At 42.4% G+C, this 27,315-nt stretch overlaps 1 protein-coding gene across 1 annotated transcript in view; it reads left to right on the top strand.

Moving 5' to 3' along the window:
• JAK2 (Janus kinase 2) overlaps nt 1-27,315 on the top strand; it is an 84,403-nt gene that overhangs the window by 14,155 nt on the left and 42,933 nt on the right. The window contains exons 2-6 of the mRNA XM_006863753.1: nt 5,480-5,603; nt 13,705-13,822; nt 15,700-15,845; nt 21,299-21,620; nt 22,742-22,861. Of these exons, the coding sequence (XP_006863815.1) occupies nt 5,480-5,603; nt 13,705-13,822; nt 15,700-15,845; nt 21,299-21,620; nt 22,742-22,861 (830 nt within the window). The remainder of the gene's footprint in view (nt 1-5,479; nt 5,604-13,704; nt 13,823-15,699; nt 15,846-21,298; nt 21,621-22,741; nt 22,862-27,315) is intronic.

Genomic DNA, 27,315 nt, shown 5'->3' on the forward strand with positions numbered 1-27,315 from the left:
AGTAGAACTGCTGTCCGGTGGACCCTGACCCACACTGACTGTGTAGGATGGAGTAGAACTGCTGTCCGGTGGACCCTGACCCACACTGACTGTGTTGGACGGTGTAGAACTGCACCACAGGGTTCCCGAAAAGGCAAGTCTTTATGGAGCAGAGAGCCTCAGTTTTCTCCCTGGTGGGTTCGAACTGCTGACCTTTTGATTAACAGCTCAGTGCCTACCCCGCTGTACTCGCCTTGAATCTGTTATAGGATGGAGACTCTTCATAATGGTAGAATCATGAGTCATTTTGCTTTAGAATGATGTGGAATTGGATCAGAGCTCTGATTGGAAAAGAAAAAACACAAAACTGACTTTACTAATTCAGAATCCACAGAATTTGGACACGGTAAATAGGAGCCCTGGTGGTTTTGTAGCAAGTAAAGGCTGCTGACTGTGGTTCCAGCTCACCAGTCACTCCGTGGGAGAAAGATGAGGCTTTCTGCTTCCGTAAAGATGTATAGCTCAGAAACGCTATACAAAGCTACTGTGGGTTGAAATTGACTCACGGGCGAGTAGATTTGGGGGTTTGTCTGTCAGGTTGTCGTACTGGGGTGGTGTGCGTGTTGCGTGATTCTGGAAGCTATGCCATGGGTATCTGAAGTACCAGCAGGAACATCCATGGTGAACAAGTTTCAGCTGAACTTCCAGACAAGGACAGACTAGGGAGAAGAAGAGATGGACTGCTTCCAAATATTGTCACTGTAAACCTTATGAATAACAGTGGAAGACTGTCAGCACTAGAAAATTGAAACGTGATGAATAGTACCAGATGTAGTGGCGTAAAATGAGCCCCTCCGGTTGGAAGGCACTCAAAGTACGACTGGGGAAGAGCTGCCTCCCCAAAGTAGAGAGTCCATCATCATGACACGAGTGGAGTAAAGACTTCAGGACCTTCAGTTGCTGATGGGGCACAACTTGAAGAGAAACAACTGTAAGCATCCATTAGTAATCAGAACATGGAATGTACAAAGCACGAATGGAGAAAGATTGGAAATTGTCAAAAATGAATGGAACGTATAAACATCGATATCCTAGACATTAGTGACCTGACATGGACTGGTATTGGACACTTTGAATCTGACAATCACGGTTTACTATGCCAGGAATGACAAATTGAAACGGAATGGCATTGCATTCATCATCAAAAAGAACATATCAAGATCTGTCTTGAAGTACAACATTATCTGTGATAGGATAATATATATATGTCTACAGGGAAGACCAGTTAATACCACTATTACTTAAATTTATGCATCAATCACTGAAGCCAATGATGATGAAATTGAAGAATTCTATCAGTTGTTTCAGTCTGGAACTGAAACATACAATCAAGATGCAGTGATAATTCCTGGCAATTGGAATGCAAAGGTTGAAAGCAAAGAAGAATCAGCAGCTGGAAAACAGGGCCTCGGTGTGATAGAGATTGCATGATAGAAGTTTGCAAGGCCAAGAACATCTTCATTGCAAATAACATTTTTAAACAACAAAAAAGATGACTCTACACACCTCTGTCCATACTGCTGACACTCCAAAGACTTCTCTTTGAGGTGTTAACACATCCTCCCTATAGTCCTAATTTTGCTCCAATATACTTTTATACCTGTTTTATACCCTGAAAGCAGCCCTTCAAGGACGAAAATGAAGAAATGAAGACAGCAGTCTGTTCATGCCTCACAGTTCAAGCTAAAACCTTTTTTTTAAATAAGGGAATATGAAAGCTTTTTGATAGATGGATAAAGTATATTGAAAAGCAAGGATATTATGTCAAAAAATGATGTATCTGTTTGTTCTCAAAGCTAGAGCAAGGATAATTTTTGCATAAGACAAAGTCAATAACATGAATTTTGTATAAGATGAATGAAGTCAGTACCCTTGTATAAGACAAACCAATCGCTTGAACTACTTGGTAGCATAGTGTTTACGAGTTGGGCTTCTAATCTCAAGGTCAGCAGTTCAAAACTACCAGCTGTTCCACAGGAGGAAAGGCGAGGCTTTCTGCTCCCGTAAAGATTTACAGCCTCAGAACCCTAAACAGGGTCGCTATGAGTCGAAACTGACTTCACAGCACGTAACCACCAGCACCACTGCTAACAAAAATGAAACGAGTATAATGTACAATTATAATTTTGCAATAAGGGACTGGTGTGGTCTTTGGTCATTTTGTTGGCAGAGCTAACATAGCAACTCCACTTTTGGTGTCCATTCCCTTTTCCTGATTGATGGGGGTGCACACTCGTTTTCCTATTTTGATGTCTGTAATTAGTTCTAGGGGCCTGGGTGACTCAGTGGTTCAAGGGCTCACTGCTAACCCACAAGTCACTATTGGAAACCACCAGCCGCTCTTCAGGAGAAAGACGTCACGTCAGTCTGTTTTCTTGAAGCTGTGTGGTTTCGGGAACCCTGTGGACCAGTTCTGCTCTGTCATACAGGGTCACTATGAGTCTCAGTCCACTTGTGGCTTTGGATTTGGTTCTTGGGGTCTGGTAGTTGCATCAGATTTCCCTTTAGAAAGAGCAGCAGGAGGCTGGTCCCTATGAGGTGGAGCTTACAGAGACTCCAAGGATCCAACTTCCCAATACGTCATTCCTTCCATAATCCTCAGTGCCATCAACCACCATGTCCCTCCCTCACGTGCCAGGGTTCTGCAGTAGGCTGCAGTGTTTCCTGGAACTCACAGCTGTCGAGGGAAATGGCTCACACAGTGGTGGAGGCTGGCAAGTTCCCAATCCATAGTACAGAGGTCAGCGTGGAAGATTCTCTTTACCCACGGAGTCTCAGGAGCTGAGGAACCCCAATCACAGGTCAGACGACAGGCTGGTGAGGCATGAGGCTGCGGGAACTGGTGAATCGGGTCAGGTGAGAACGGCACAAGTGACAGGATGTGAGGAACCAGATGTAAGGTCCAGAGGCAGACAAGAGTTTGCCAGAACATTCCTGGATATCAGACTTTAACCATGCCCTCAAGGAAAACCAAGGGTGTGACTTGAGTCATACCCTCTAGTAAGGTAAGGAGCCCAGCTGTATTCCTGGGTTATGAGTTGGGCCCATAGCAGTTTGAAACTACCAGCTGATCACAGGACAAAGATGAGGCTTTCTGCTCCCATGAAGATTTACAGCCTCAGAAACCCTATACAGGACGCCTACCAGTCAGAACCGACTTAATGACAGCCACCAGCAGCCACCACCACCAACAAGCGACAAGATGGGATCAATCACAGGGTACAACTCAGGAGACAAGATACAGTTCTTCAGTCAGGCCAGCTCCCAGCCAGGACAGTTCTTGGCCTCTTCTGGGCTGTGTCCGCAGGCAGGCTGTCCTCTCAACTGTTCCTTCCACTGGGCCTTCTCTCAGCCCCTGCCCTGCTCAGCAAAGTGTTACAGCCCTTAGGTCTACCAGCAAGTGCCCAGAGACACCCACTTCTGTCCAAAGGCACTGAACTCTCCCTCACTCTAGATCAGCAAGCCTACTGCAGTTGCCCTGCCATCTGCCTCCTGGTTCCTGTCGCTCATGAAGCCATATACCGCCTTCTCTCCGTCTACAGTGTTAACAGCTCTCTCTGGCTCCTGAGCCTAGAAGGTTCTTAGTGCAGGGACCCTGCGTCTAAAGGATGTGTTCTACGCCAGGCTCTTCCTGATGGTAGTGAGATTCCCCTCAGGCTACGTAGGATTGGCTCTTATGTTAGTTTATCCCTTATCAGACTATGAATTAACCAATCTTCTTAGTAGGCCACCGTCACTTAATTTGTATAGTGACCAACCAATTCCTACCAAGGTCACTTAATCTTTGGAGTGGTTTTACATGTTCCCTGTTTACATAGTAGACCGACTAAGATTGTGACCCAGCAAGTCTTCATGGCACAACTATGAACCTACACCAAAAGGCTTTACGTAAAGCGAAACCCACTGCGCTGCGATACCCATGTGTGCTGCTTGCTTTATCTCAACAACAACAACAAACCAATAACACGTGAACATCTCTTTATGCTCGTTACTTTTGGACTGCCTCTTTTTTTTTTTTCTTTTTAATTGGCCTCTTGTTTTGTCTCGTTTTAATAGTTCATGGCATGGATTGCAGTCTACCAGTTTTGTCAAATCCTCAGCCTTGAATTTACATGTTCTCTGCTTCACTTTCCTAACAGCTACCAACAGTACTGTAATAAACATCCTTGTGTGTATATCCTTCTCTCCTGCAGTTTTAGGAGTACATAGCTTGCCGCATTGAGCGGTTACTGTAAGTTGTAATAGGTATTGCCCTCTCTGAGCTGGGCAAGCATTGCTTCCTCAGAAGCAGTTGTAGCCGTAGCCCAGAAATGTGCCTTGGAAGCTAGGCCTGGCAGTTAGCTTCTGAAAGGTCACAGCTGTGAGAACTGTAGTAGGCACAATTCCACTTTGCACAGGTATGGTCACCGTGAGTCAGAATTGATGCGATAGCAACTGTTTGAGACTGGTTTTTTGTTTTTGTTTTTTTTTTTAAATAAGTAGGCAGTTGTTTTGATTAAAATTTAAACTTTTGTTGCCAGTAAGTAAAGATGATCTCCTGTCTCTACCATAGAAATAAAGGAAAACGTCGCTAGAACAAGAATACCTTTGTGTTTGATGATGTTTATATTCTAAAATACATGGAATTGAAAAATTTTAAAGAAAAACCTATTCATGATGTGGTTTAAGTATAGAGAGATGTAACACACGATTCTTTTGTAGCATTATGAAGACTTGGTTGTGTGTATCTGTGTGTGTGTGTGTGTGAGTGAGAATGAGAGAGAGAGAACGTTCTCTGTGTCTCTGAAAGGCAGGTCTGTTTTAAACTGTATTGTTGTTAAGTGCCATCGAGTTGGTTCTGACTCATGGTGACCCCTTTTAGGGTTTCTGAGGAGTGGCATGTAGATAGAGGTGACTTTTCCTGATATCTTTGAAAAAATCATGTACCCTTGTACATTTTAAGTCGACATAGGAGATATTTTGTTGTAAGCTTAAATTGGTGTGTTGTGTAAAACTTGATAATTTAAAAATAAATCTTGTAACCTTCTTTTAATAGTATCCAATGACTTATAAATATTTTAGTGATTTGATACCCTCAATATCTGCTAACAAACAAACTAACAAATCAAACAGGAATGGACTTCGTCCTCCAGTTATGGGAAACATGAAAATTTAGGTCCTCCCTTCAACCGAAGATAGGTAGCAAAAGTGGAGAAAATGTTTGTGTGTGTTTTTTTTTTTTAAAGATACATCACAGAAGTTACCTTTTTAGAAATAAAAAAATGAAAAGCTATTTGATTAAGAATTGAGCTATAAGTGGTGATGTACCAAAAGATGTGGACTGCTTTTGCATTTTACGCAGCTTGTAAGAAGTGTTACTTTAATCCCATTACTAATTACGGATGTGATGTAAATGTTCTTTTAATGACCTTAGTAGTTTGTCTTTCTGTTGCTTTCCCAGGTATCACACCTGTGTATCATAATATGTTTGCTTTAATGAGTGAAACAGAAAGGCTCTGGTATCCGCCCAACCATGTCTTCCACATCGATGAGTCAACCAGGCACAACGTACTCTACAGAATAAGGTACTCTCCACAGTCACTGTGCACAGTGACAAAGCAAATGGGAGAAATGATCAAGTGTCTGTTTTAATTTCAAGGTACTAAACTAGAGACCAGAACTCTTTATTAGCATTTCCTCTTCTTCACCTGCGGCTGCCTCTCTAGTGAGGACAGCTTAACACTGAAACAGCTACTTGGAATGCTCTGAGAATAAAGCCATTCTGGTGGGACCCCCACTTTACCACTTGAGCTAATAATGAAAGAAGTGAGAAGAAGGATGAGAAAGGCCTTTAACTAGCAAAATCGTAACAGTTTGTTATACTGTTGGTGTCCTAAGAGATTGCGTGTTTTGTACAGTAAAATGTAATCTCACATCTTTTAAGTGAATGAAGAAAAGTTAAGTTATCCAAAAGGTGATCTTATATGATTAAAAAAAAACACCCTTTTGCCTGTTAATGTGTGGACTGCTTGTTACTTCCCTTCTTGCATGGGCAGAGGGTTCTAATAAACAGAACATAACCCATGGCTGCTGAGTGACTCCAATGTATGACACAGTGGGACTGCATTCCGTAGGGTTTTCAATGATTCATTTTTCAGAAGTGTTCTGAAGTGCTTCTGGGTGAACGCGAACAGTTTATGGCGTTAAAACATGATGTTTTCAAAGAATAAGTCATAGTCTTGCAAAATTCTATCACGTGATCGCCAACATAATTTCTACCACCAAAGTCATATTTTCCAATTACCATCCTTCTTCTATGTTTACAACTTTTGCATTCCAACCCTCAGTAATTGTCAATGCATCTTGATTGCAAATTTTATCCATTTCAGACACAGTTGGTAGAATTCTTCAGTTTCTTCATTATTGGCTTTGGAAGTTGGTACATACATTTGACTAATAATAGTCATATTAACTGGTCTTCATTTTTAAAGATAGTATTGTACTTCAGGATAGGTCTTGACATGCTCCCTTTTGTTGATGAATGCATCGCCATTCCTCTTCAGTTTGTCATTCCTGACAAAATAAACCACGTGACCATCAGATTCAAAATAGTGAATACTGGTCCATTTCAACTCACTAATGCATAGGATATTGATCTTTATTCATTCCATTTAGTTTTTGACGACTTGCAACATTTTCTTACATTCATACTTTGTACATTACATGTTTGATTATTAATGGATGTTTGTAGCTGTTCCTTCCCATTTTGAGTTGTGCCCTGTCAGCAAATGAGGGCCCTAAAAGCTTTCTTCCATCCATGTCACCAAGGTCAGCTCTACTTTAAGGAGGCAGCTCTTGCCCAGTCATATGTTGAGTGCTTTCCAACCTGAGGGGCTCATTTCCTGGCACTAGATCTGTTAGGATATTTAGAAGGTTTTCAGTGGCTAACCATCCAGAAGTGAGTTGCCTCCTATTTTTCCTAGTTTCACTTTATCTGGACGTTCCACTGAAACCTGTCCACTTTGAGTCACCCTGCTGGCATTTAAAATACTGGAGGCATAGCTTCCAGCACCTCAGCTTCACACAAGCCACCACAGTGTGACACACAGATAGAGGAGTAGTGGAAACTTGAACCTGCGACCTTCCAACTAGCAGCCAAGTGCATTGACAGTTTGCTTTATCCAGGGACTTTAAGTAGTTTCAGACATGTGAAGTCTAGAAATAATCTCTCCTATTAATGATCAATTGATTTTTGACAAGAGTGCCAAGACAATTCAGTGGGAAATAGAATGAATAAAAAAATAGATGAAATTGGACCACTATCTCATACTCTGTGTTGTTTGTTGTTGTTAAGTGTTGTTGAGTTGGTTCTGACTCATAGCAACCCTGTATAGTAGGGTTTCCAAGGCTGTCAATTTTTATGGGAGCAAAAAGCCTCATTTTTCTTCTTCGAAGTGGCTAGTGGATTTGAACTGCTGACTTTGTGGTTAGCAGCCCAGTGTGTAACCCACTACATCACCAGCACTCTCTATAAATACGTGCACAAAAGCTATGTACCAGAAGACACATAAAGGCTGTATTCTTTAAACATGGACAACAGCCTAGACATGTGTCAGGGGTAGAACAGATAAATTGGGAAATAGTAACAACCGAATACAACAGCAGTGAAGATGCACCACTTGCTGCCCTACACAATAAGATACATGGGTCACAAAATGGGAGACTGGGTGAAGGAAGTTGGCCATTGTTGACTCTGAATCATTAATATGAAGTTCAAAGCCAGGTAAAATTACCCTGTGGTCCTACAAGTACCTTCAGGAACCCCGAATGGGGTAGTACTCAAAGGGGCCATATGGGGGCATTCAGAATACTGGTAACATTCTAGCTCTTGACGGGACCTGCTGTGGAGCTGTAGGATAAGCACTCAGCTGCCAACTGCAAGGTCGACAGTTCAAACCCACTAGCCACCCCTCATAAACCCTACTCCTCACCACACAACACAGCAATGTACACATAGGAAGGGTGCACTTTTTCTGGTATGTTTCACCACAATAAAAGTTTTTATTAAAAAATTTTAAAATGGTAGGTTTAGAGAGCACGTGAACAATGTGCTTGTCAGACTTGATCTAAAGGCTTTCCTCACTTGTCAACTGTTCCATTAGCTAATATTCCACATTCAGTCGTGAGAACTCTACCAGACAGCAACTGTCTGGCTTTACGTAACAAATGTCAAGGTGCGAAGCAAGAATACGACTGGCTGTGATAGTTCAGGTCATGTGTCAACTTACCTGGGCCATGATTTTCAGTGGTTCAAATTAACCCTGTAGTCCAGTGCTTTATCCCACAGCGCCACACCAGGAGTCCTATAAAATCCTTGTTGTTGTTGTCAGGTGCCATCTATTCAGTTCTAACTCATGGTGACCCTGTACAGGAGTTCTGAGGAGTGGCTGGTGAGCTTGAACTGCCGACCTTGCAGTTCAAACTGACTTTGTAGTCCAGCGTGTTAACCCACAGCGCCACACCAGGAGTCCTATAAAATCCTTGTTGTTGTTGTCAGGTGCCATCGATTCAGTTCTAACTCATGGTGACCCTGTATAGGAGTTCTGAGGAGTGGCTGGTGAGCTTGAACTGCCGACCTTGCAGTTCAAACTGACTGTAGTCCAGCGTGTTAACCCACAGCGCCACACCAGGACTCCTTAGAGGATAGCTATTGTTCTCTACTTGCATGGAGCGAAAAAGAAAGACGGAAATCAAAGGCCCAGAGAAGAAAGTCGTTCACAGGACTATTACCCCTGTGAACCACAGCCCCTTCTAAACTGAGACCACAACCAGATGGTTTCTGGCTCCCACTACTGACGATTCACACCAGGGACACAATAGAAGGTCCTACATAGAATGAGAGACAAATGTAGAGCAAAAATCAATTTCCTAAAAAAAGAGGGCAGACCCATGGGACTGCAAGAGACTAGTGAACCCCGAGACCATCACCTTTTGAGCTTGGAATTGAATGTATTTCTGTAGGTCACTGGTTAGCCAAATTATCAATTGGCTTAAAATTTACAAGTGTCACAAGGAGTAATATACTCCCTGAAACGGTGAACTAAGACCAAATGATCAATATTTGCCCAAAAGCAAAGATGAAGGGAGCAGGAGAAGGAAAGCTAGACCAGTGGGAAGAGACCAAGCAGAATGGAAATGACGAGGGTACTGACACAGTGTGAACATTGTAATGAATGTCACCTAACAAGGTGTACAAAACTGTTCAATGGCAACCAAATGCACTGTGTCTGCTGTCACCTAACACACAACAAATAGTCTTCCTGAAAAAAAGCAGAACCTCTCAGATACTTCTGGGGCAACTGGCAAAGGAGGCAGATGCACTGAGCTGACCCTTGGCAACAAAGACCTGGAGACCAAGTGGAACAGGTAGAGATGGTGATGCTGGAAACCTAAGCATCCGAGGGCTTCTGTAAGTGGCTGTCGGTATGGCAGCCTCCAGGCCCAGGATGGGGCTGGAGGTTAGTGGCAAGAAGGGTGCAGTTCTGCCTTGTTCCGGTGTGCTGCTGGTCGCTGGGGTGTGGCCAGTCCTTGTCCTTACCAACCCAGTGACCAGTGGCACCTGTCCTGTTCTGCCTGGGTCCCAGCGCTGGGACTGCTTTTGGAGGTGTGTAAGCCCTCCCTGAGCCACACAACACACATGGTGGTAAGCAGAGAACTGTGTTCACACTACATCCACCAGGAGACAGGTGGTGAGTGTCTGAGAACACACCACCATACAATCATCAGTCAGTATCAACTCATGGCACCGCAGCGTCTCAGACAGGGTGAGTCAGAAAATAGAATACCAAACATGGCATCAGAGCTACTGGATACGGAATAGAAAAGAATGACATTTAGGTGCCTTCAACAGATTGAGAGAAAGGTTGAGGAAAGCAAGGAAAACATAGATAAAACTTTAAAAATTCAGGAAAATACTACAAGAACAAACTGACAAAATAAGTGAAAAATTAGAAAGCCAGAAGATTAATACTAAGGCTTACAGAAATAGACAATACACTGAAAGGACAAAAAGGAGAATTGAATCAGTGGAAGGCTGCATTATTGAGCTTGAAGAAAAATCTCTGTATTCGTCTGCTAGAGGAACAATGAGAAAAAAAGAATTTAAAAAATCCAAAGAAAGCCTAAGATTTAGCGGGGAACACTATTGAGGGATAACTTAACATGTGATTGGGATTCCAGAACAGGAAGAGACAAAAAGAGGAGGGAAAATGGTGCAAGAGTTGTTGGAAGAAAACGTCCCTTACATCATTAAAGATGAGATGAGAAGTTAGACATTCACATAGCTGAGTGAACTTCCAAGAAGACAGACCCCAAAAGAAAGTCACCAGGATGAATTATAATCAAACTTGTCACAGAATCCCGAGAGCAGCTCAGGAAAAACAAGAAGTTACCTACAGAGGAGAACTAAGAGACTCAGCTCAGCTTTCTCAGCAACAACCCAATGGAATGACATACAGAACTCTGAAGGGAAAAATGCCAGCCAAGAATCATATACGGAACCAAAGTGTCCATTAAATATGACAGCACAATTAGGACATTTCCAGATACACAGGCATTAAGAGAGTTTTTAAAAACCAGTCCAAACTTTAAAAAAAATTATTAAAGGAAGTTCTTTGGCCAGAGAACCAACAATCTGACTTAACTTGCATCACCCAGAACTCAGCCCAGGCATGAAGTAAAACAAACCTATTAAAACTGAAAAGGGGACAGTTTGTAACAAAAATAACCACAACAAAAACCTTATAAAATAACAAGATGGAATAATGTAGGTACAGAACTTGTAAATGAAAAGGAGATCAAGTAGGTTTCAGGAAAAAAATTAAAAAATGAAACTTCAAACCTAACTGTAGCCCTACAACTAGACCAACTCTTGACCTTGCTCAACTCTTACCCCTAACACTAACCCTAGTTCTAACCATAACCCTAACACTGAATGAAGTCCTAGGCCTAGTGCGGACATAGCCATAGTCCTAACCCTAATTCCTTACTCTACCCTCCCCCACACAGAGCGATATCCTGCTCTGCATGGGGTTGTTGGAGTTTGAGCAGACTTGGTAGCAGCTAGTATTTTTTTTGTTGTTGTTGTTGTTAATGTGCCATGGAGTCAGTTATGACTCATAGCAACCCTGTACAGGGTTTCCGAGGCTGTATATCTTTACGGGAGCAGAATGCCTCATCTTTCTCCCGCTGAACAGCTAGTAGTTTTGAACTGCTGACCTTGCGGTTCGCAGCCTGATTCGTAACCACTACGCCACCAGAGCTCCTTTTTTTTCTTTTTTTCAGGGGCTGCCATAAATAACATCTCTAGTTCTCCATCACTGTTAGAAACCAGACAGAGAAGCAACATTTTAAAGTGGACCTAGTGGAGTCCTGGTGTGGTGCTGTGGGTTAATGCGCCAGACTGCAAAGCCATTTGAACTGCAAGATCAGCAGTTCAAGCTCACGAGCTGCTCCTCTGAAACCCTATAGAGGGTCGCTATGGGTCGGAATCGACTTCAAAGGCACTTAACAACAACAAGTGGCGTTCTCACTCAGGGCACTAGGGGGAAAAAACAACCTATTAGAAGAAAACATTTTTGACTTTGGATTAAGCAGTAGTTCCTTACGTAATGACACCAAAAATCCAAGCAACCAATCTATATATGGAGATTGGATTTTATCAAAATTAAACTCTTTTTGTGCTTCACAAGCCACTGTCCAGAAAGTGAAAAAACATCCTACAGGATTGATAACAGTATTTACAAGTCATATATCTTAACACAAGTTTTATGTCTAGAATAGACAAGGGAGTTTCAGAATGTTCCTGGAAAAATTCTCTTCTAATTCCATTTTTCTACAAGCTTTGTGAAGTCCTCCATGTTAAGAATGTTTACAGCTCAAATATAAAAAGACAAAAAGCCCCAGTTAAAAATGGGTAAAGTAAAAGACTGGGCATACGGGTCGGAAAGAGACTGGAGGAACCTGAGACTGTGGTCTTTGACCCTCCCTTCAGGTCTTGAAAGGAACGTAGCCTCTTTCAGCCCACAGCAGTTAGGTATATCGGGGGACCACCACCACCAGTGAGATACACTCACTGTAAATGATGGACTGGTCAGTCATTCAGGATCAAGGAGGCAGCGCCTACTTCATGACCGTGGCAAGAAGGGATGAGAAGATGGGTGGACGGGAGAGTGGAGCCACAGGAGGATGTGATGGCGTCTTCCATGGAGGGGATTTCAGTCATTAAAATGAAGCAAAGCGTATTCTTTGTTGGATGTAAGATTGATGATCTTGTCCATGGACCTTCACTCAAGTCACACTAAAAAGGAAAACAAGCACAAAACGCACAGAGAAACAACAGGCAAGGTATGTGAGTACACACATAAAGACAACGCACAAATGGCAGTGAGCTCTACCTACCTAGACGTCGTGCTAGTGTGTGCTGTTGAATTGGTTCCGAAATCCTAGGGTTTCTGAGGCTGTAAATCTTTAAGGGAACAGAAAGCCTCATCTCTCTCCCATGGCCATACATTTATATGAATTGGCAAATTGATAGAGACAGATGAATTATTGCTTAGTGAATATTGGGGGTTGGGTAGTAGGAATTTGGATGATTGTTTATGGGTACGGGGTTTCTTTTGTGGGTGACAGAATGTTCTGAAATTAGAATATGGTGAATGTTCAACCCTATGAATATGCTTTAAAAATCAATGAACCTATTTTATTATACATATCATTGAGCTTAGTGGTAAGTGGATTATAGCTTAATACAGCTGTTACTAAAAAAAAAAAAATTAATGTCTTTTTTATTTCCTCAAAGGAAAAAGTTTTAACGTCTTTTTCTTCAAAAGAAGCAGTTATTTTTGTTCATACCCAGTCAGCATTTCTAGATTCCTCTACTACTGGTATGGTATTGTAGGATCAGCACTGGACTGTGAACTTTAAGGTCGGCAGTTCAAACCTACAAGCTGCTCTTTGGAAACCCTACACTGGGTCGGAACCGAGTTGATGGTACTTAACAACAGTAATAACTGCCGATGTTATGGAGTCCTGGTGTGGTCCTGCAGGGTCAGCACTGGACTGCTAACGTAAAGGCTGCCAGGTCAAATCCACCAGCCTCTCCTTGGAAATCTTATGCAGGGTCTGACACAACAGCACTTAACAACTGATGTTAATGGATATTCACTTTAAAAAAACTTTTGTTATTAATTTCTGTATCTCTATGTTTCCGATTATTGCTTCTACATGCTGTGCATAGAGACAGGACACTATAATGATTTGACATTTAACTTCCATTCCTTGTGGCGTCCCTGGTTGAAGCAAATGGTGCCTGACTTTTCACCGAAACATTGGCAATGCACGAGGTACCTCAGAAGAAAGGCCTGATGATCTTCTAAAAATGCAGCCGCTGTCAACCCTCTGGAGCACAGTTCTTCTCACACACACAGGTTTCCATGAGCTGGAATCGACTTGACAAGAGACTGATTTCTCGGCTGGTTTTGTGTTCCTTGTGTTTTGTGCCTGGTGTTAGCTGGCTTTCTGATTCTGGGGTAAACCTTTTCAGCACGCTGCAGGTAGCTGTGGAAATGCAGCATGTTTATACCTGACTCATCTGTAGGCTCACTGAAGGCTCTACTTGTCTCGTAGGTTTTACTTTCCTCACTGGTATTGTCAAGGCAGCAACCGAACCTACAGGCATGGGATAGCCCGAGGCACCGAAGCCCCTCTTCTGGATGACTTCGTCATGTCTTACCTGTTTGCTCAGGTCCGATTCTGTTCAGTTATTTGCACTCGTGTGAAAGGAGAAAGATTTTGCATGCATACCATCTCATAATCAGGAGCCATTTCACAGAGGAGAAAGAACTCTTCCTGCCTTGCGCAGCAGAGTTAGCGAAGCCGCGAAGTTGAGTCTTTTTATCATTCATTTTTAGTTCTGTGTTTTATGGGTAATGGAATCTATTTGGTAAACATTCCTTGATTTGATCCTTTCGGTTTCTCTCTTTTTTATTGGAGTCCTTTAGACTGTTTTAAGGGTTGTAACAAGTGTGGCCTCTTGTACAATGCGGGTCACATAAGCGCAGCACCTGAAACATCAGACAGAGATGCATCCTTGGTGGTGGTGGTGCGCCATCGAGTTGGTTCCAACAAATAGTGACCCTGGACTGGGCTTCTGAGGTGCAGTCAGTCTTTACGGGAGCAGAAAGTCTCGTTTTCCTCCCATGGAACGACTGGTGGATTCAATCTGCTGACCTTGCTGTTAACAGGTCAATGCATAGCCACTATGCTACCAGGGCTGAGAATTAAAAAAAAAAAATTTATGCTTGGATAGTTTGATAAGTAATCTTTTGTCATGTGAACAACTTTTTAAATTAGTTCTTATCTGTTCAACCGCAGACTGATATTTACTCCATTTTGTTTTAAGGGGGGAGGGTCATTTAAAATTTTGTGCCTGTGTTATTTCTTTAAATAGCACTGTAGTAATGGGAGTCCTGGTGTGGCGCTGTGGGTTAATGCACCAGACTGCAAAGCCGTTTGAACTTCAAGGTCGGCGGTTCAAGCTCACCACCCGTTTGATACAGGGTCACTGTGGGTTGGAACTGACTCGACAGCACTTAATGCCAACAAGAACAGTTAATGTTTAAGGAAAGCTACTTTGGCATCTTGTAGTATTCAGGAGCCTTGGTTTGGCACTGGGATAAGCACTGAAATGCAAGTTTGCCAGTTCAGTTCACCAGCCGCTCCTCAGAAACCCTATACAGAGTTTCTGCGTTGGAACTGACTTGATGGCACGAAACAGTCGCAACAGTACCATACAAGGGAGGGAGCTTCAGAAAGTTCGTGGAAAAATTCCATGGACTTAGAAGTTATTTCATTTGTCACTTTTTTCTAATGGGAGCCGTGTTTTTCATCATATTATGTGCACATAATGTTCATAGTACGCACAGGAAACAAATGCACGAAGGGGTTGTGCAGTTTGCTAAAAGCGGTAAAGCGCGCTTTTTGTCTGTGTGGTATTCGGTTGGTCGTGATTTCAGCGCTGCTCTCATAGATTCTTTGTTATCCACGGCATCTAGCTTCAGCTCGTCCAAGGGCGTCTGCATTATATCCTCCAATTACTTACCCAAGTTGTAATCCACACTCTGTCCTCCTCCAGAAATTCTCAAACCCAACCAAACTAGTTGTTGCCATCTCTGAAGGTGTTTGTGCTTTGTGTTTGTGTCATTCCTTCTCTATTGTCATCCTGCTTTGTACCCACCAACATTTTCTTTATCTGTAAAGTACAGCACTGGGCATTACAGCGATATGTTTGCGTGCCTTTCCCTGCTTTTTGTAGTTTCCTTGGGCACTGAGACCGTGAGTTCTAGTTCTTTGTATTCAGCACAGCTGAATGTTTGAATATCACTGACATAATTAATTAACCTGTTGGGTAGTTTTGATATAGAAGTATTATTTGAAGATAGAGGCAGTAAACAGGTGAATGTTTTGCTAAAGTTTTTGTACTAGAATGAAAAGAGAGATTAGATTACTTCTAAATGCATATGTTCTAGAAAGTTGGTTATCGATTAAAATACAACAGTAGATTAAAGTGAATTAGGGGGATTTATGGTGGGCTGTTTCCTTCAAGTCTTTTTTTTCCTTTAGTGGCGGCATGATTTTGTGCACGGATGGATCCAAGTACCTGTGACTCATGAAACCCAAGAAGAATGTCTTGGGATGGCAGTGTTAGATATGATGCGAATAGCCAAAGAAAAGGATCAAACTCCACTGGCCGTCTATAACTCTGTCAGGTAATTTTCTGCTGCAAATCCATGCCCCTGAATGTCAATAGCTAGAGTTGGTATAGGACTGTCTGGTACTTTCTGTGTTTGCCACACATCTGGACATTAGAATAAATCACACACAGGGAGGGAATAAGTTTCTTGCATGCAATGCAGACTTTGTGAGGTTAAAGAAATGATTGGCAGAGTTGAAGCACCACAGAGGATATTGTAGATGCTCGGTCCCTGTTGAGTCATTGTAGATGCTCGGTCCCTGTTTGTCAGTTGAGTCATTGCTTCTGAAAAGTCGTGGTGAGGTCAGAGGACAGGAAAGAATACCTGGAGGGCTCATTTCTGATGGTATTGCTGCAGACTGTCTATAAATCATGCAGAATCAGTGTGTCTCAAATGGTGCTCCATGTTTCACTTGCAGTAGAATCACCCGGGGTGCTGGTTAACATGAAACATTCCCAGATCTCTAGTCAGTAAATCTGAAGGGAGGTGCAGAAAGCAGACTTTTTCACACGTGCACCAAAGTCTTGTATAAGTTATCCACAATCCACACTCCACAAGTAATTCTGACACATGTTGATTTTTGATAGTCATAATTCATGTGGTTTGTTGTAGCACTACTCCTGCAGCCCACCTTGGTGGCTGTAAGACCCCAACCTTTTCTTTAAGGTCTATATCAGGGGCAAGGAGCTATGATAGCGTAGTGGATTACAAGCTGAGTTGCTAAGTACAATGTCAGCAGTTCAAATCTATCTGCTGCTCTGCAGGACTTTCTGCTCCTGTAAAGATTTACAGCTTTGAAAGCTTTATACAGGGTTGCTATGAGTCAGAACTGACTCCACGGCACATAACACCACCGCCGTATCAGCGGTAGGGAACCTTTTTTCTGCCAAAATTGATAACATCATTTGTGGGCAGTATAAAATTATCAACTTAAAAATTAGCCTGCTGTATTTGGTCAAATATATAATCAACTCACCTGTAATGTGATGGAAACAAAGAGGAAGGATCAGTAGTTGGAAAATATGGCCTTGGTGATAGAAATGATGCTGGAGATCGCATGGTAGAATTTTGCAAGGCCAACAAATTCTTCGTTGCAAATACCTTTCTGAACAACATAAAAGACAACTGTTCACATGGACCTCATCAGATGGAAGACACAGAACTCAAATTGATTTCATCTGTGGAAAGAGACAGTGGAAAATTGCCATATTATCAGCCAAAACAAGGCCAGGAGCAGCCTGTGGGACAGATCAGCAATTACTCATATGCAAATTCAGACTGCAGCTGAAAAAAATGAAAACAAGTCCATGAGAGCCAAAATACAAACTTGAATACATCCCACCTGAATTGAGACATGATCTGAAGAACAGATTTGATGCATTAGACACTAAAGACCAAACACCAGTAGAGTTGTGGGGTGACATCAAGAACATCGTATAGGAAGAAAGCATAAGGTCATTAAGAAGACAAGAAAGAAGGAAAAGACCAAATGGATGTCAGAAGAGACTCTGAAACTTGCTGTCCAGTATAGAGATGCTAAAGCAAATGGAAGAACATTTCAAAGGTCAACTCGAGAAGACAAAGTCAAATATTGTAGCAAAATGTGCAAAGGAACTGAAGAAAAAAATTCAAACTTTGACTTGCAGTATTGAAGGATTGTCTGGGCAAATTATTGAATGATGCAGAAAACATTGAAAGAAGATGGAAGGAATACGCAGAGTCACTGTACCAAAAAGAAGTGCTCAATGTTCATCCATTTCAAGAGGTAGCATATGATCAAGATCCTGAAGGAGGAAGTGAAGTCCAAGGTGTATTGAAGGCATTGGCAAAGAACAAGGCACCAGGAATTGATGGGATAAAAATTGAAATCTTTCAACAAACTGATGCAGCACTGGAGGCACTCATTCATCTATGCCAAGAAATTTGGGAGACAGACAGCTACCTGGTGAATTGACTGAAAGAAATCTGTATTTGTGCCTTTTCCAAAGAGAGGTGACCCAACAGAAAGCAGAAATCATCAGACAATAGTTTTGATTTCTCATGTGAGTAAAGTCTTAGTAAAGACAATGCAAAAACGGCTGCAAGCATACATTGACAGAACTTCCAGAGGTTCAAGCCGGATTCAGACGAGGCCGAGGAACGAGGGATAGATAGCATTGCTGATGTCCGATGGATCTTGACTGAAAGAAGAGAATATCAGAAACATGTTTACCTGTGCTTTATTGACAGTGCAAAGGCTTTTGATTGTGTAGATCATGACAAGCTATGAACAACTTTGCGAAATATGAGAATTCCGGAACACTTAATTGTGCTCATGAGGAATCTGTACATAGACCAAGAGGAAGTTGTTTGAAATTAGGAAAGGTGTCCGCCAGAGTTGTATTCTTTCACCATACTTACTCAACCTGCATGCGGAACAAATGTTCTGAGAAGCTGGCTTATGTGAAGAAAAGCAGATGTCAGGATAGAAGGAAGACTCATTAACAATCTGTGATATGCAGATGATACAACTTTGCTTGCTGAAAGCGAAGAGGAGGACTTAAAAAACTTACTGATGAAGATCAAAGATCACAGCCTTTGATATGGGTTGCATCTCAATGTAAAGAAAACAAAAAATCCTCACCACTGGACCAACAAACAACATCCATATAAATGGAGAAAAGATTGAAGTTGTCAAAGACTTCATTTTGCTGGGATCAACCATCAAAACTCATGGAAGCAGCTATCAAGAAATGAAACAATATATTGCATTGGGCACATTGGCTGTACAAGACCTCTTTAAAGTGTTAGAGAGCAAAGATGTCAGTTTCGGGACTAAGGTGTGCCTGACCTAAGGCATGGTATTTTCAATACCCTCATTTCCATGTGAAAGTTGGATTGTAAATAAGGAAGACTGTAGAAGAATTGATGCATTTGAGTTATGGTGTTGGTGGAGAATATTGAAAGTACCATGGACTGCCAAAAGAGCCAACAGATCTGTGTTGGCAGAAGTACAGCCAGAGTGCTCCTTGGAAGTCAGGATGGCCAGAGTTCACTCTCTTACTTTGTACATATTATCAGGAGGGAGCAGTCACTGGAGAATGACGTCATGTTTGGTAAAGTAGAGGGTCAGAGAAAAAGAGGAGGACCCCCACTGAGATGGACTGACCCAATGACAGCAGCAGTGGGCTCAAACGTAGCATTAGTTGTGAGGCTGGCTCAGGATAGAGCAGTGTTTTGTCCTGTTGTGCATAGGGTCACTATGAGTCAGTATCAACTCGATGGCACCTAACAACAACCAATGTGATGGCTCGACTCCTGGTGTGGCGCTGTGGGATCAGCACTGGACTATGAACCACAAGGTTGGTGGTTCAAACACCCCAGCTGCTCCTTAGAACCCTGTACGGGGTTGCTACCAATAGGAATTGACTCGATAGCACTTGACAACAACAGTGTGATGATTGGAACTGCGGTTGTCTTGGCAGGAGTACATGTTTCCCACTCCTGGTCTATATGATTATTTTAAGATGGCTGTATTTGATTTTTTTCAAGCTTGAAGACTAAAATTTGAGGATTTCCTGAATCTGGTTTAAACCTCCTTTTTTCCTTGAGGCCCTTAGTTCTTTCCTGAGTGGCTTCAAAGCAAATACAGACGCACTTTGCAAGATACCACTTTTTACCTTTTTTTTTTTTTTTTTTCTTTTTTTTTTTTTTTTTTGGTTTTAAGTATTCTTGGTTTGTTTTTAGAAGACTTTATTCTAAGGGTACAGGCCAGAGGATCTGATTTCAGGAGCTCACTGGAATCTAGAAAACTCCTTAAGTCCAAAGGAATCATTAACTTATGCATGCAAAAAAATGTTGCAAGTATTTTGTGATATGTATACTTGGCACATTCTAAAAAAGAAAAAGTACCAAGGGAAACCACAAGGTTCCTGTTTTCCTCTCAGTGAGTTAGGGATCCCTGTCAGAGGTCTTTTTTGGTAGGAATTAGGGAGACTCACGTGTCTGGTCAGATACACTGGTGAAGTGTTTCTGAAACATCCACACTAAATGAGGAAATGACGAACCCTTGGGACTGATGGGTCTGGAGTTACAGAGATGGAGACTTGGGAGTTACTTGCATATAGAGAATGCACCTTGGTGTGGCGCTGTAGTATATGCACTGAACTAGTAACTGCAAAGTCAGTGGTTGAAGCCCACCACCCACTCTTGGAAACCCTATACAGGGTCACTGTGAGTCAGGCCTCAGAGGCACACAACAAAACCAACACAGTGTGAGAGAATATACAAAAAGAGAACCCAAATCCTACCCACTGCCACTGGCTAGATTCTAACGCATAGCAGCCCTGAGAAACAGGGTAGAACTTTCCCATTGGTTTCCAAGGCTCTCAGTCTATATGGAGGCCAACTGTCATCGCTTTGCCCCATGGAGATGGGTTTGAACCGCCCACCTTTTGGTTAGTAGCCCAGCGCTTCACTCCGGCCACCCTCAGGGCTTCTTGTTATCAAAAGAAGGGGGACCACAATCAAGGAATTCCAGCACTCAGTAGAGGCAGTGAGGACTGAGAAGGAGACACCACTGAGATGGGAATTCCGTCGGGAAAAGTCAGGGAAGAGAATGATCAACAATGTTGATTGATGCTGAAAAGAGTAAAAGGAACCTGGAAAGTTGGTGTAGCAACATGCAGGCCTTTCTCAGTTTTAGCAAACGGAGAAATATGGAGCATGGAATATTACCAGCCTGGTTCACCGGAAATCTGGAGCAGAAGGCAGGTTTGGAGTGAGCTGAGTGGTAAATGGGAGAAAAGGGAACAGAAATGTCTGTGTAGACAGTCCGTTCAAAAAGAGGCCACATAGGCTCTGGCCGGAGGGAGATGTGGGGTAGAGATTGGACTTTTAAGATGGAAAGGATATTATTGTGTGCCGTCGATGGATAGCAACCCTGTCTGTATGAGGTTTCCGAAGCAGCTGGTAGACTTGAACCGCCAATCTGTGGTGAGCACTCCAGTACCTTATCCTATAGCACCACACTAAAACCCCATGAAGGCCATTACGGCCTTCAGACTCTTAGGATAAAAGAGAAATAATAGTTAGAGCCAAAGTCCTGGGCAAAGGAATGTCGAAGTCAACACACGTGTATGCAACACAGTCAATAAGTGCCAAAAAGGAAGTGATACCCGTATGTAAGATGATTAGAAAAAGCGAATTGGGGAAACCTCTGTTTTCACGACAGTGAACAAGTATTCACTTCCTTGGTGGGCCTCCTTTCTCCGGAACATTTGATCTCATAGAGAGGACAGTGTCTGGGGTTGCATTATCAAGAGCAGTTTGAAGGCTTGGTGTGGTCTGAGTGGTGTGCACAGGGGTCCCTCCGCTTCTGCTAGAGCCCTTAACCTGCCTTGGACAGAGCTGGTAGCCCCTCTTTCAGCTGTGTTAGGAATTTACCTCCCAATTTGTTTTCTTCTTCTGTGTGTGCTCTTTATCCCTAGCTATAAGACCTTCTTACCACAATGTGTTCGAGCCAAGATCCAAGAGTATCATATTTTGACAAGAAAGCGAATAAGGTACAGGTTCCGCCGCTTTATTCTGCAGTTCAGTCAATGCAGAGCCACCGCCAGGACCTTGAAGCTTAAGTATCTTATCAATCTGGAAAGCCTTCAGTCTGCCTTCTACACAGAGCAATTTGAAGTAAAAGAACCTGGAAGAGGGCCTTCAGGTGAGGAGATTTTTGCAACCATTATAATAACCGGAAACGGTGGAATTCAGTGGTCCAGAGGGAAACATAAAGAAAGTGAGACCCTGACAGAACAGGTAATCCTTAAAGATACGTTCTCCTTCTTTGTTGTTTTAAGTAGAATGGCCATGGGAACAAAGTACTGGTGTCATGGAAACAGTGGTTTTGCACTGCCTTCTCCCCCGCTGAGCTGAGAGAGCGGTGGGCGCTTTTAATGAGGCCATGCCCTCAAGTAGCTCCTTTATGGTGGCTCTTCATTTGCTTTTGCTCTATTTTTTAATGACAAAATAATTAGCCACGCTTTCTTACAGTTTCAGAAAAGAATTAAATTCTAAAAGTGAAGTTACTTTTGAGGTACTTTGTTTTGTGTGTGTGTGGTTTTTTTTTCACTATTATTGATAAAAGGAGGCTCAATCGTAATGTTTAACTGCATGGGAAATACTCATTTTATTTGCTTTTATGATAATGTGTACTTGTTAAATAATTAACTTTGTTTTAGGATTGTATTGCAAGCTTGAAATGTGTTTATGTGTGTATTGTTCTTAGATGGTTATTAGAGATTTAGAAAATTTGATTGACGTTCTTTGGTAGTTAAATTTATGACAGTGTTTCCTATTAATGGTCACTGGATTGAAGGGTAGTGGTTATGAATCGGGCTGCTAATCTCAAGGTCAGCAGTTCAAAACTACCAGCTGTTCTGCAGGAGAAAGATGAGGCTTCCTGCTCTCATAAAGATTTACAGCCTCGGAAATGCTACACAGGGTCGCTGTGAGTCGGAACCGACTCCATGGCACATAACAACAACAACAAGATATAGCACATTTAGGAGTCCTGGTGTGATGCTGTAGAATTAATACTGGACTGCTAACTGCAAGTTTGGCAGTTCAAACCCACCAACCTGGTGTTCAGAAGCCTTATACAAGGTCACTATGAGTCGGAATTGACTTCGAGGGCACTGATCAGTAACAACATAGCATCTTTTAGATTCCTGGCCCCTTTAATGGGTTCTCATTTTGAAATCAAAGCAAGACACAACGTAGTCTTAGGGTTAGGCTATGCGGGGAGGGCATTCCTTTTTATGCTATTGTTATCAATGCTGTCGTTATTTTAAAAGAATTTTAGAATATTTTGAAGTCTTGTTTTGAAATGGCTCCATGAATTTGACCTTTTTTTAAATTTGAATTGCTCTGAATTTCAGGATTTACAGGTGTATTGTGATTTTCCTGATATTATTGATGTGAGCATTAAGCAAGCAAACCAAGAAGGTTCTAATGAAAGCAGAGTTGTAACCATCCATAAGCAAGATACTAAAAATCTGGTAAGCTTGCTTTTAAGACTAAATAATGATTTTGTTTTATAGTTTTCAGGAATAAGTTCGTTCAGAATCTTAATACCAAAGTTATTTACTTGTAGGAATTTTGGTTCATAGTTTGAAGCATGAACATGTTTGTTAAGCTATTTTTCTTAACCTCTAGTTTTTTGTAGGATAAGCAGTGGATTGCTAACTGCAAGGTTGGTAGTTCAAGCCTACCAACCACCTCTTGGAAACGCTATACAGGCTCGCTGTGAGTTGGAACCGACTCAGTGGCACTTCACAACTAACAGAGTTTTTTGTTCATTAACGCATCTCCCACTCGTTTTTATGATCAATCAAGAATTCGTTCTTTTTCCTGCATTCTAGGTTGTACCCGTTTTCTCTTTTGGTACTCCTTCCTGGCTGTCATCTTTCTCTATCAGTAGGGGTGGGTACAGGGCCTAATTAAAAAAAGAAGAAATCAGTACATTGCTATCAGGGATTTCTATACTGTGACAAACTGTAAACCAGTCCCCAAACCCACCACACCCAAGCTGTCTGACTTGGTTGATTCTCAAAGATAGAAGAATCCTTTCCTTTTCTTTTAACTAGTTTCAGAAATACCATTTATTTCAATTAAAAAGAAAGAAGTAGATTCCTTTATACTCTGCTCTTAGATTTCTTATTTCTTTGACTTGGTTTTCTTTTTCATCTCCTGGCTTAATGTCAGAATGGTATTATTTGTTTATTTAACATATATCTATATGAACTACCTGCCTGGCACGGCAGCGTTTAATCCCAAAAGTGTAACTAACTTGTGACTTACTTTAAGTCAATACACATTCCTGTTCTTAGTGAAAAACCAGGATACAATGTACACTGGCTGCCTACTAGTCTGAGAAAAAGTAGAATCCTCTTCTGATGTGGTTTTGAAAGTGAACTTGGGCCGCAGTGTGGATGGGCTAGAAAAGAAGTCTGGGTACACGCAAGTCGCTCATGCTCACGGTTCACAGTGAGACTTGGACAAGGGCAATACGTAGTCAATGGCAGTAACATTAACATATCTGAAAAGTATTGTTGTGTGAGTGTGGACAAGAGTTGGTGGTCATCAGATGCTAGGAATGAAAGCTTTGGTTGTTTGTCGCACACAAGTGAGAGAAGAAGAGCCAAACGTCCCTCCTACAGCACTCTACTCAACTGGGTTCAGTGGTTCCTTGCAGTGACCACACAGAACCCAGACACCATTCTCACAGTTTTTAAGTGCTGTGGCGTCAGTTCAGACTCAGCGACCCTGTCTAGGGTTAGGAAGTTAGCAGGCTACAATTCAGTGTCAGAAAAGCTCAGGGCACAGTTGTCCCAGTCAGGGGAGCCTCTCCTCAGCCATGCCAAGCCTCTGTGCCCCAGCAGTGTTACAAAGCTCTTTCAGGGCTGCTGATAATTGTCTGTTGGACACACCACTCTGCTATCAACCTCAGTCTCAAGGCACTCAGCTCTAGCTCCCAGGGTCAGCAAACAAGTGCCTGGAGGTACCCCACTCTACAGACAAGCTTCCCAGCCAGAGTGACCTAGTTTTATTTGCTCCATGGGCTGGGAAGTCCACAGCTCTGTGTCATGCTCTGGCTCTTGGTTCCGCTACTGCTGCTCCACTGCCCCTCCTCCAGGGTCACAGCTTTCTGTCCCTGGGTCGAGGAGGTTCAGTGTGTAGGAATTTTGAGGTCCAAAGAACACGCTCCATTCCTGGCTTATCGCCTTTGGCGGTAGTGAGATCTGCCCTTCGGCTTCGGAAATGGTTCATTTTATACATGTTAGAGTTTCAAGTTTTTACAATTACAGTTAGCTCTGGCAACACCCAACAGCTGAATTATGTCATTTTAGGAATACCTTCTCCCACCTTCTGTTGCCCAGACCCAACAGGACAGAAGAGTTTGCTGGGAATTACAGGTTCTGCCTAGAAGAGACATTACATCATTTGCTAAACTACAACTAATAATGCATTCATATGATGTAAGACACAAATCCAGCTAGTCAGAGAGACATAGATTAGTAATAGTCTTTATAACCAGCATTCATTTCAGTCTTGCTCTCCTTTCTAGAGGTAACTGCTGATACCCATTGTCTGTATATTTTCTTCTTTTTGACTTTTCATTGTGAATTTAGTAAGAGATTTGCAGAGCAGTTGGTTTTCCATTCAACAACTTATATACGTTTTGTTTTGTGACATTGATTGCAGTCCCCACAATGTACCAGAACTCTTTCTACTTTCTGTCTGCGTTTGCCCGTCTCCATCCAGCCATCCTTCTCTCCTATTCATGCCTGCTTTCGAAGCCTTGTTCCCAGGGATGCTGCCCGTTTGATCTCATGTGATTGATGGTTCTACGGAGCGCGTACCTCCCTGGTATTATTGTGCACCTTACCGACCTGTCTGTCGTTCAGCTGAAAATTGAGCCATGGGGTGAGTTCAGTTACAGGCTTGAAGAGCGACTAAGGGTCAGAGTCTTGGGGGTTCCACTAGTCTCTGAAAAAAACAGTAAGCTTGTTTTGTTTTTTTTAATTATTATTTTGAGTTTTGTTCCGCATTTCTCTCCTTCTCTAGCCAGGACCCTCTGTTGTGATTCCTTCCAGAGAGGTCAGCTGTGGTAACTGGGCACCATCTACTTCTCCTGGTCTCAGGGTTGTGGAAACTTGTGTTCAAGTGGTCCGTTAATCCTTTGGGCTCACTGTTTCCATGTGGCTTTTGATTTCCTTTACTCGTCTTTGCTTCGAACAGAGAGACCAATAGTTGCACCTGCTTGCAAGCTTTGAAGACGCAAGTCACCCCAGTATGGTGTAGAATGTTGTCTTTGTGGGCTGTGTTGGACCAGTTGACCTTGATGTGCCCCGCCCCCAGGTCCAGTGGCTCATTCCCTCAAGGTGTTTGGTAATGGCTCAACAGTTCACATGACTGTGCTTCCTGTTTGCCCTGCTATCCATGTGGATAGATTTATAGCACTACAAATACGTATATCATCTCCGTGGATGTTAGTCCCTTTTGCCTCCCACCCGTACCTGTTCATCTTGCCTATCTGCCTAGGTATGCACTTGTAGATTCATGTTTGTTAGTACTGCTAACTCAGGATTGTGTGTGTGATTACCTTTGCTGTTTACCTCAGTGGTATTGTGCTGATCACCCCTTTTATTGGGTACTGCCTTTCCTTTCACCCAGATGAGCACAGGTCTGTTGTCCAGTTAGTGATTTTCCCTTCCATCCCGTTCCAAAACCTTTCTGTGTGTAAGCCTTCCCTTGAGTTTTTATAACAGTGGCTTGGTACAGTATCCGTCCTTTTGTGATTGACTTATTTCACTCAGCATAATGTCCTCCAGGTTCATCTGCATTCTGAGGTGTTGTCTCACTGATTCGTCACTATTTTTTAATACTGTTTGGTATTCCGTTGTGTGTGTGTGTGTGTGTGTGTGTGTGTGTGTGTACCCTAGTTTATCCTTTTATCCTTGGTGGACACTTAAGTTGTTTCCATATCTTTGCTATTATGAATGATACTGCAATGAGCATGTTGTTGTTGTTAAGTGTCGTCGAGTAGGTTTAAATTATAGCAACCTTGTATATGGTTTCTAAGGAGCAGCTGGTGGATTTGAACTGCTGACTTTATGGTCTAGTGCTTTGTACCATATACCGTATACATCTGTCTGTTTTCCAACTTTGCTATCTTTAGGATATATACCTAGTAGTGGGATGGCTGGATCGAATGGCATTTCTAGCTCTAACTTTCTGAGGAAATGCCATACTGTTTTCCACAGTGGTTGCACTGTTTTACTGTCCCAGCAGCAGTATGCGAGGGTTCTAGTCTCTCCACACCCTGGGCAACATTTGTTGCTTTCTGTGATGATACCTTATTGTTGTTTTGATTTACATCATTCTCATGGCTAATGATTGTGAGCCTTTCTTCATGTATTTCTTGGCCACCTTGTGTGTATTTGCATTGCATAAATGTGGTCATGGTTTGTTTGTTTTTTTAAACTGACTGTGAATTGAGTGAAGGTTTACAGGGCAGATCCTCAGTTTTATATTCAAGTAATCATATGCTTTACTTTATTCCATGTCTGCACTCCCCACCAGGCACCAGCAGTTAACAGCATTGACTTCTGTTCCCTGCAACCACAGCCTTCTGCCCTGTGTCTCTCGCCACCCCCAGCTTTCCTCTGCCACGCTCCTTCTGGTTGTGTAATTTATACATTGTTCCTTAGCATTTTTTTCTAAACCGGGTAACTTATCAGTTATTCTATAAACCTATAGGTCTAATTCTACAACCAATACTGTGCATGTGCTATAATCTATGATTAAAAATTCCTTCTTTTACTTGTTGTTAAGTGTCATCTAGTTGGTTCTGACTCATAACAACTCTGTGTAGGGTTTCCGAGGAGCAGCTGATGGGTTTGAACCGCTGGCCTTGCACGTAGCAGTCCACTGCTATTGTAAACCACCA

Source organism: Chrysochloris asiatica, unplaced genomic scaffold (assembly GCF_000296735.1).
Source record: "Chrysochloris asiatica unplaced genomic scaffold, ChrAsi1.0 scaffold00056, whole genome shotgun sequence".
In the NCBI taxonomy this organism is placed as follows: domain Eukaryota; kingdom Metazoa; phylum Chordata; class Mammalia; order Afrosoricida; family Chrysochloridae; genus Chrysochloris; species Chrysochloris asiatica.